We start from the raw sequence: 9,698 nt of genomic DNA, 5'->3' as shown, positions 1-9,698 counted from the left end.
TTCAAACAGGTAGTTAGTCTGAGATGTTGCCTAAGTGTAGCTATCAGAGATGCTAGCAAAGCAACATCGTACATGAAATAAGCAAAGTAGAAATGTCAAATAGGTCGGGTCATTGTGTTTAACTACAACTCTTTGAAGGTGTAACACGAGTATTTTAGATTAAAACATTCAAAATAGCAGTTTTGAAGTTTGTGTTTACATTGCAGAGATAACTATTAAAGTTAACATGCTAACCAGCTAGCCCCCACCCAGTCAGTACCTCAGGGGGTTACAGTCAGGTAGTAAACGACACCAATACTCTCCCAGAGTTCACAGCTCCCCCAGTCCTGACAGAATCAGCAGATTCTTCGACCGTTAGCTGCATGGTTAACTGAGCTAACTCACTAACAGCTAACATTTAGCAGCAATCAGATGTAACTTTGGCAATATGCTGCCCCCTATCTGTTTGGAGTACAAATTCAACAGGAGTCTGAACCTTTCAGTGTTGCAGTTATGGTTGAAAATGACCACAGAAATGAGTAACTTTGCTGATGTCGCATATCTTTGCAATGCAAATCAAACACCAGCCCGCAAGTGACTGTTAGCATGATGACCAATGATTGGGTCTGTGGTGTGTTTAACTTGCAGCTTATTATTAACTGTAACAATAAATAATTCAAAGTCAGACATTACAAACAGACTTTGTTTATATATATAAAACTATGCAGTCCATGACATTCATTGTTCAATGCACTGTTGTCCAGCTGGAAAAGAAAGAAAAAAACTACTATCAAAGAAGATGGTCATTTCAATCATGTCACTGAATTAAAATACCTTGTTTTTTAAAGCTGAATGGCTTTTTGAGGACAAACAATATGACACCATTTATGCACAGCAGTGGCAATAACAGCAAAATACAACCAAGCCAGGTGTTGCAAACTGTATACCTGAATCGTTGAAAAATATAAAAACCTACATTTCAATATACAATGAATCAGACATGATTAAAATCAGTCACAGAGTATTTCAGATTTCCATCGTCATGACTTACATCTAGACTGAGCTCACAACTAATTTCATGTTATACAAACATTTCATTTAATCACATACATGTAAAAATGAATGTACAGTGCAGGCTAGTGAGGTTGTGTGCCATTTGTCTCCACAAGTACATTACACCTCTCTGTGTCTCTCTTCAGCAGTCTCAGGCCAGCTTACAGGGCATGCACATTGACACTTTCCAAGAGGTCACTTTATCTCTCAAATACAAAACATAGATCATTTTCTTAAAAAAAAAAAAAAGAAAGAAAGAAAATACCTGAATAATTGCAAAGTAAGATAGCTTAGTTTTTCTCAAATCTAACTGAAGTGTGTGTTACGATTCCTGGCATGATAATGGTTTCAAATAAAAAACTAATGCCGTTGTTGGGCTTCAACCATCACTAGCTTTAACGGACTGTAACTGACAGGTTTATGTAGTTACTTTATACATACTACAATTTCAGTAAAAGCTCAAATTCCAGCTTTCATTTACCAAGAAAAACTCTTTCATGGGTGTCATGATTCTGTTAAATTGACAAGCTGTTAACAGTACCCATTCAGCTCTATATTACAGTACAAATACTCTCATTTTGGTTTGTGGACATTTGAATTTTACCGCCACGTATGAGCACATTACAGGGCCAAAGAATATTGTTCACCAGACAGAACTGCACATCACCTTCAGCACATGTTGTCTGTTATTATACAGTCCATTGGCTTTTTTCTCAAAAAGAAAAATAAGGAGGGACCATGTTGCACAATAGTGGATGTTAACAGTGGTTTCTGTTGGCATGGCTGTTTAGTTAGCCTGTATGTCTTTCTTCTTCAAGGCACAGGAACACTGGGAGTGTTTGTCCAGAAAGGCCCCGGAGTTAAGGTGCAATTGGGCCCTCGGGGGTCTCTTGGGTCCCTTGTTCACAGGGTGATCCGGGCACAGTGGTGTTTGAGCTTACAGGGCAACACGCCACGGTTTAGCTGGTAAAACTCCACCAACTGAATCAAGTCAGTGAACCGTGTGCGACCATCGTCCAGGCTGTAGAATACCTCCCCATCATCATCCATCTGCGGTGGAGGACACACACATATACATGCATACATCAGACTGCTTACTTACTGAACGTGGCACTGAAGTTTGCAGGTAGTTTTTGGAGCATGTATGAAAGACTCACAGGTAAGATCTGAAAGTGTTTGATTTTCTGCATGTGGCACAGTGACAGGACAAATGTCTTGGGGTTACTTTGGCTGTCCCTCAGAAGAAATACTCTGAAAACAAAGAGAAAAAATGTAACTGTTGTTCTAAGTCCTCACTGTTATTAGATTTCCTAAAATATACTGCAGATAATCCAATCAAATCTAAAACATTCTGAACACATCATGCAAAACTCAGTCTGAAGGTTCAGTCTGTTATAGACCACTAGAAATGACTGATTTGGCTATCTTGTGTACGCTTCTTTATATAAACAAGTAAAAATACATTTAGAAGTTGTGATAATGAAATAAAATAATTCCCATTGTAATATTTCTTCTGCCCTTTTAAAAGTTGTGTGGACTATCTGCCCACCATAAAACTGCTTTACTATGCTGTATATATATTTTTAAATACACTTGATTTCTGTTGTGCAGTAATCTCTCATGTATTATCATATAGTATTGAATGATCAGGTTTTAGCAGGCTTTAGTTGCTTGCAAGTTAGTCTCAGGAAAGCCAGATTTCCTAAAGTTATGTTATTCTGCTATTGGGGAAAAAAATGTTCTGGCTTGTTCACATTTCTTTAAACCAATCCCAATTCTCATGTCTTGTGTGGAGTTAAACCCAGGATGCAGCCAGGATGTCCCTGCAAAATAGTGAAGGTGCTAGCATGTTAATGTTCAAACTGTTAGCTACCAGGTTAGTGTTAGAGTAACTTGCCATTTTGAGCATGTAGGTTGCTAGCTTGGAGGTTGTTGTTTCCTGTAGCAACAGGGATTTTAAAAACAGTAACACACAGATGGCAGAAGGGAAGAGAACGCGGCCTGAAATAGGTGCCCAGTGGCCGGCTTATACCAATAGTCTACATTTGCAGCAACAACATGCAGGGAAACATTCAGGATCCAAAGCAGAACAAGTGGAATGTATTAATTGAAATGCAACCATGGAACCACCTATTGGCTATAATCTGAGAACAATCCCGCTTTTGATGAGCATTTTGAAAATGTATCTGCTCTTAGATGTAGATAAGCATTTTTAGAGATTAGCTAAACTCAGACTGTGAAACAATATGTGGCAGAAATAGGATTAAGTTGTGGCCTGTATATCTAAAGGCTACACCAGAAGCCCCAAAACATTGGATGTTTTCTGAGATCAAATATGTTTTATAAAGAAATTACCTGTTTTTAACACTGCCACCATGTTTGTTCTTCATAAGTGGATATCGGGGGAAAAAAAGCCTCAATGTGAGTCCAGTGGTCGACTTACATCCATCAAAGCCGATATCTTTAATGAAACAATGTAAACGCAAAAAAAAGGGAGGAATTATAACCGCTCACCCATCGATAAGTCCCTGTTGAGTGATGAGACGCTGAGCCTCATCCCGAGACAGTTTGCCATGAAACCAGGCCTGAGCCAAGTGGAGGGCTGGAGCACAAAGTAAGACAGTATGTTACAAATTATTCTACCTGAACAGAAAACAAAACATCATTAAAAAAATTAAAAGGTGTCCCACCAACCGATGTTTGACACTGAACTCTGTGATGTGGAGGGACTCCCGTGGCCGCTCAGACGGTGGCAGCTTTTCCTCTACCAGAGAAATTAGTAAGAGTTTAGTTTTACTTATCAAGTTGTCTAAAATTTCAACAGTAAATATTTCTACTGGGTGAAACATCAGGAATATGGCTGTAAGATAAATAAATTAAATGTTAGAGCTTACTTAGCTCCTTTTTATTCTTTTTAGTTGTGTACAGTATTGGAAAATGTCTCTTTCTGTAGCTTCTGTAGAAGAGAGAGTTTAATGAACATGACTCACCCTCCATGACAGGCCCTCTTCCACAGCCACAGACAACGCCTCAGATGGGTTCTCGATCACTCGACTCTTCTGGCCAGAAAAGTCCATTGCCACCAGTGAGTTCTCTGAGATGCTTCTCTGTAATTGCACAGATTTACTGAAATGTTATTTTTGTATTGGCTATATGAGTTTAAATCATCAGTGTAGCAACAGCTATATTGTCTAAAACTACTTGTAATATGTGCTCAACCAAATACCCAAAGGTTTTTTTCTTTTTGGTTTGATTCCTTTGTATAGTGTGAAGAGGCTGGGCTTTTGCCATCTTGTGGTATTGTATTGCCATCTAGTGTCCGAGTAATGTGACTCCATCTTCATCATTTTTAGATGATTCCAGACAGAAAACTCCATTGAAAAGGGATTAGAGTGGCTTTGAAAAGAATGACACATGGGCACATTTTAGTCCTCTAAGCTGCCATAAAGTGAGTGGCTCACTGCACATACTCAAGAAAATTCTTCTTATCAGGATTACCAAGAAGCTTTTAAATTACCACATTTGTTCCTATACCACCTACTAAGCTTACAATTTAAACGAGTGGTGAAAACAAAGTCAGCTGTGTTTACTTTGAGGAGGGAGGCATTCAAGTATGTCTTATGGACCCTGCCTCAATTCCAATAATGTACAGATACCTTTAATTTCTTATGAATATGTTACTGAATATTGTATTTCAAGAGATCTGAAGAAGCAGCTGTCTTGAGTTAGTGTGTTTAGCTAAATCAGTCAAGTAAACCACAGCAGCCTGATGTGACCCTAATTCATGTACTCCCCTATCTTTCTCCATAATCCTCTTGGCGAGGCTGTTGGTCACATATGACCCTCTGACAGCAGAGAAGAGGTGATGAGTTGTTAAATCTGAGAGCAGCTGATCACTGTGTATTTTTAGAAAGCAGAGGGTTCATGAGCATGTCCAATGGCCCTAAATAGATTGTGTTCACTGCCACGAAAATACTCCCAGTAGAGTCTGAGGCTATTCTGGGACACCAAATCTACATTAACACACTGAAGGTGCCTCATTTGTCCTATGCAATTACATTAACACACTGCTATGTGTTAGCCTGTGTTAGCTCAGACGTATTTTTAGCACGTGAACATTTTCTTATGGTCACTGGGGGCAGTGGAAGAAGCGAGAAACACAATGTAATAAGACATAATACATGAAGATGTAATAGCGAACATGTTTGCTAACAGCTGAAAATAGCAAACTTGTTAGCAAACATTTGGCTATACATCCAACAGACACAACGCAGCATGAGCATTTCTTCAGAGTTGTATTTGTGGTCACATGATGAATATAAGTCCAAATCATTGCTCAAGTTACTCTGTGTCTCGTGGGTTTTGCATATCTGTAAATGTTTGCAAGTAAGTTTGCTAACAGCTCGGACACAGAGCAACATGAGCATTAATTTGGAGTTGTGTTTTTGGCCACATATCCACATTAATTGCTCATGTTGCTTCATGTCTGTTGTTGTTAACAAAGATTTACTTGTCCATTCGACATGGAGCAACAAATACTTTTTTTCATGGAGGCTTTGATCTGGTCTCTATCAACTTCTGCTTAAAATAAACTATCGGGCTCTTTAGCTGCTAAATGCTCTATGACAATGCCAGGTTAGTAGCTAACATAATCAGTCTGTTGTTTACTGCTTGGCGGGTATCATTAAGTGGGTTTATTGAAGCTTTTCAGTTGAAAGAAAATTTTACTGCCTTTAGTGGCTAGGAACACAGTTGTAAAGAGCAGATCAGCTAATGTGAGTCATAAATGGCCTTTTTCATGATGTACTTTGATCAACAAGCTTCAAAAGTCCTTTTGGATTGGGAAGATGAACATTCAAAGTGAGTTACATGGCATAAATATAAGACCTCCAGCTTACCATCGGTGAAGCTTTTTGCTTCTGGTGTGGCTGGATGAAATTTTGGTACAGTTGCATCCCAAACTGAAACACAAACACATGTCAGCATTCTAAATTCACTTTCAACCACTTTCAGTAGACCTGTATTGTGCTGATGAAATGAGGCAGATAAAATGAATCACAGTCTGTCGTGCTTTACTGTATATTATTTTTAGACCAGCAGGAGAGTGACTAATACTCTTAACTGTATCCAGCAGATATCCAGACAATGAACACATGCTGCTTCTATAAAGAGTGGGAGTGCTAATCCAGCATCACTCAATAGTTTCCCTTGACCTCTTCCCAAAGCTAAATCTGATTCTAGCACTGACTCAGCATTCCTCCTCTTAGACATCACCCGGAGTTTGTGATCAGCAAGCCAACCTTTAACAAGCGCATGGCTGTGATCCAGCAGGTCCTGGTCTGCTCATCATCCGCACAAAGCAGCTTCAAGTCCCGAGCTGAACTACACTTTGAGGACTAGAGGAAGGAGTTAAGAGGAGACAAAAGGAGTTGAGCGTGCTGGGAATCAATACTCGTGCTCCTTTTGTACAGTTTGGGCTTTTTATAGAAAGGGACAGTACCTTGACACATAGGCCGTAATCTGTAGGTGCTCCGTGTAGTTTTTTGGCTGACAACACAGTGTAGACATCGCTGTCACTGAAGTCAGCAATGAACTGGAGATGCCTTGGTTCCTTTAAAGCAAAGAAAGGTCAAAATAGAACAAAAGTATATGACTACAGTATGATTCCAAACAGTTTTAGAGTTTCATGAGTGTTCCTGAGCCAATGTAGTAATATTCTTTTAACAATCACGTGTTTCACAAGGTGGTGAACCTCCTTGTGCTTGCATGTGAACGACTGAGCCTTTCATGGATACCACTTCCATACCCAATCTTAGACTATTACCTGTTACCATTAACCTGTTTACCTGTGACATGTTTGACACGACATGTTACATGAACCTGTGGAAACTTTTTTTAAAAAAAACTTTTTGCTGGCATCAGATGCAGAAAAGTATATATATGCAAAAATTTATAGAGTGAACAGGTAAAAATATAAGATATATTGTCTTTGTGCTGTGTTAATTGAGTTAACAGAATGATGTGTTTTGTTCATGATTTACACAGCGTCCCAAGTGTTTTGGAATCAGGTGATGGACATGGACTTTAATTAGACATCATATCAAAGTTTCAGGTCTAGTTTCATCAACACAACAGGTCTGTAAATCTGTTATTAGAGGGATGGAGATGGATATCAGGTCTGTTTTTGTTTGTATGTATCTGAGTCTTGCCTCTTCAGTTCTTTTTTATGATGTGGTAACTGAAAAAAAACCCCACACTTAAAAAAGATAAACTGGACATGCCTCCTCTAAAAAACTAAAATAGTGAACAGTGGATAGACAGTACCTATATTTGAATCAAACCACACCTATAGTCTAATCTTTTGGCATAAGGAAGACACTAGATCATTAATACAAAGGTTGAAAATCCATATTTATTAATTAATAGGAATGTTATTATTCATTCTGGGTGCGGTTCAACTATAAATTTAATGAAAGAGATAAGGATAAAATTAAACATATTGATAGGGATATGTTGAAACAGTATCAACAGCCACATTGTGCCAAAGATAGGTTTCCAGGAAAAAAAAAAGGCACAAAGACTGCCCATTGTTCTCCTTTCACGTCACGCACCGTTCCCACTTCCTTGTATAAAGTAATGCCACGAACGTTAGTGTCTGTGCTGATTGACTAGCAATGTGTTTGACCAAGACCACAGATGAATGGTAAACCTGTGCGAGTAAAAGTGGGCGCCATACCAAAGCCTCGCTGCACTCAACAACAAAAGGTCTACTGTTGTAGGAAATGAAAGCAGTTGAGAAGTGGTTGTGTTGGCGTGGCCGGTTCCTAGGTATAAGCTTTACTTGTCAGCAGCATTCAGAGTACAGTTTCTGCCTGGCTGCTATGCCAGCTGACCTCAGGAAAAATCAAGCTAAACCTGTTTGCCTGCCCTCTTACAACATGAGACAACAGTGAGATATAAACAGAGGGTGAACTGGTGACCCCACAGAGGATTTTCCAATTGGTGCCATGAATTCTCTCTTTTATTTTCTTCTTCATACCGGATGTTTACTATGTAGATTGAGGACAATGTGTATTTAATAAAAAAAAAAAAAAGGGATCAAACATAACAAACCAAATGCAATTACAAATGAGAAACAGTATCTAATGCTTTGAATTGTTTTAATTGTATGCAGTATACCATGAAGTAATTGTGTTTGGATTGTTACAACTTTTTGTAGATGAGTCAATTTGTTTTACTCACTTTGGAAGTTCCCTTGTTGGAGACATACAGACCCGACCGCCGCAGCACAAAGTAAAACTTCTTCCAGGACTTTCTGCTTTGCTCTTTGGCATGAAGGTGTCCATGTATCTCTGGACAGGTGCTGGAGTTGAGAAAGGTCTGTGTTGGGTAGAGAAATATTTGTCTATAGATGGGTGTGTGCAGTGGTTTCTTAACACATTTACACAGAGGTTAAGAGCCACACAATTGGCACCCAAGGGCATAGCAAGTGCACTGTGGACAGAGAGAACTTGATACCTGTATAAGCTGAGAGTGATCCACCATCCCATTGGTTTCACTGGATATGGAAACCATGTGATCTGGGAAAAAGTCCTACCAGTATGAAGCAAAGATCAGTTATTATGACACTCTTTAAACTCCTCATTATACATTAGCTGCCATTCTACTATATCAGCTCTGGTTCTTAAACCTTTTCCATTAAAATTTATTAGAACACTGGTGCTATTTAGTAAAGCAGCATGTGTTTACACCAGTTTTAAGGAAAAATCACTTTGATCAAGATGTATAATCAACAGAGGGCGATGCACAATAAACACAAATAGTATCAAATGCAAAATAATGAGTATGTGTATGGAGTGCAGTTTCATCATAAACTCACCAGGGGTGTCCTGAAGAATTCATATTTGGCATAGTTCTTCCTAAAATACAGTCGGCTGTCTGTGTCCAGTCCCCAGCCTGATAGCACCTCCATGACAGACTCATGGTCTTCAATGGTTCTCTCTAGTGAGACCAGAAGGAAAGAATATGAATTACAGGTAACCTGTTCCTCACTGCTTTATGGATCAGATAATCTCATGTAATGCCAAACCAGAATTTAATATAAAAATCCCAATGGTCTGCAAAAGATTTAGTTACAAAAGTTAAATAGCTTTACCCTGAGTTTGATTATTAACCTCGTATCAATGTGTAACCTTTGGATGAGAGCATGGCTCTCAAGTCAAGTAGTACAACCTAGACATTAATCATTTCCTAGAATGCAAAATGATTGTTAAATTAATGGAAAACCTCTTTTTGTTCAGACAGCCACGTGAAGCAGTGTTGAGCAATTATCTACAAACAACAACAGAACAAAGAAGTAACTAGTCACAACTTTCATGGCTGATTAAATAATAGTAAAAATGACATATGCCCTGCTTTGTAAAAGACTTACTTGAGTAAGTATTTATAGATGTGCCCTTTATGTAGTTAAATGTAAGTTTGTAAAATAGTGAACTAAAACCTTGATAATGTGAAAGCCATTTATGTCTGAACGCTAAAATGTTTCTGCTTTTTAGAAAGAGCTTTGTGCAAATGCATTCAATCCAGCAATTCATTTGAAAAGGTAAACATAACAAACAAATAAATACATGCTTTTCAAATGAATTACTGGATTTAATTCATTTGAA

General features: G+C 38.5%; 1 protein-coding gene across 7 annotated transcripts in view; it reads right to left on the bottom strand.

Annotated features, from left to right (window-relative positions):
• Nucleotides 1–664: 664 nt before the first annotated feature.
• Nucleotides 665–9,698, bottom strand: part of grb14 (growth factor receptor-bound protein 14) — a 30,918-nt gene continuing 21,884 nt past the window's right edge. For 5 of the 7 annotated variants that reach the window (XM_037109791.1, XM_037109790.1, XM_037109793.1 and 2 more), the window contains 11 exons: nucleotides 8,912–9,033; nucleotides 8,551–8,625; nucleotides 8,275–8,412; nucleotides 6,533–6,643; nucleotides 6,333–6,428; nucleotides 5,931–5,993; nucleotides 4,023–4,139; nucleotides 3,727–3,796; nucleotides 3,547–3,634; nucleotides 2,190–2,283; nucleotides 665–2,082 (listed from right to left, as the gene is read on the bottom strand). In XM_037109791.1, coding sequence (XP_036965686.1) covers nucleotides 1,936–2,082; nucleotides 2,190–2,283; nucleotides 3,547–3,634; nucleotides 3,727–3,796; nucleotides 4,023–4,139; nucleotides 5,931–5,993; nucleotides 6,333–6,428; nucleotides 6,533–6,643; nucleotides 8,275–8,412; nucleotides 8,551–8,625; nucleotides 8,912–9,033 — 1,121 coding nt within the window. In that variant the 3' untranslated portion in view covers nucleotides 665–1,935. Of the gene's footprint in view, nucleotides 2,083–2,189; nucleotides 2,284–2,929; nucleotides 2,972–3,387; nucleotides 3,417–3,546; nucleotides 3,635–3,726; nucleotides 3,797–4,022; nucleotides 4,140–5,930; nucleotides 5,994–6,332; nucleotides 6,429–6,532; nucleotides 6,644–8,274; nucleotides 8,413–8,550; nucleotides 8,626–8,911; nucleotides 9,034–9,698 lie in introns of all 7 variants that reach the window. The other 2 variants (XR_005076927.1, XR_005076928.1) reach the window with 2 other exon arrangements.

Source organism: Acanthopagrus latus, chromosome 9 (assembly GCF_904848185.1).
Source record: "Acanthopagrus latus isolate v.2019 chromosome 9, fAcaLat1.1, whole genome shotgun sequence".
NCBI lineage: Eukaryota > Metazoa > Chordata > Actinopteri > Spariformes > Sparidae > Acanthopagrus > Acanthopagrus latus.
This window is presented reverse-complemented; position numbering and strand designations above follow the sequence as displayed.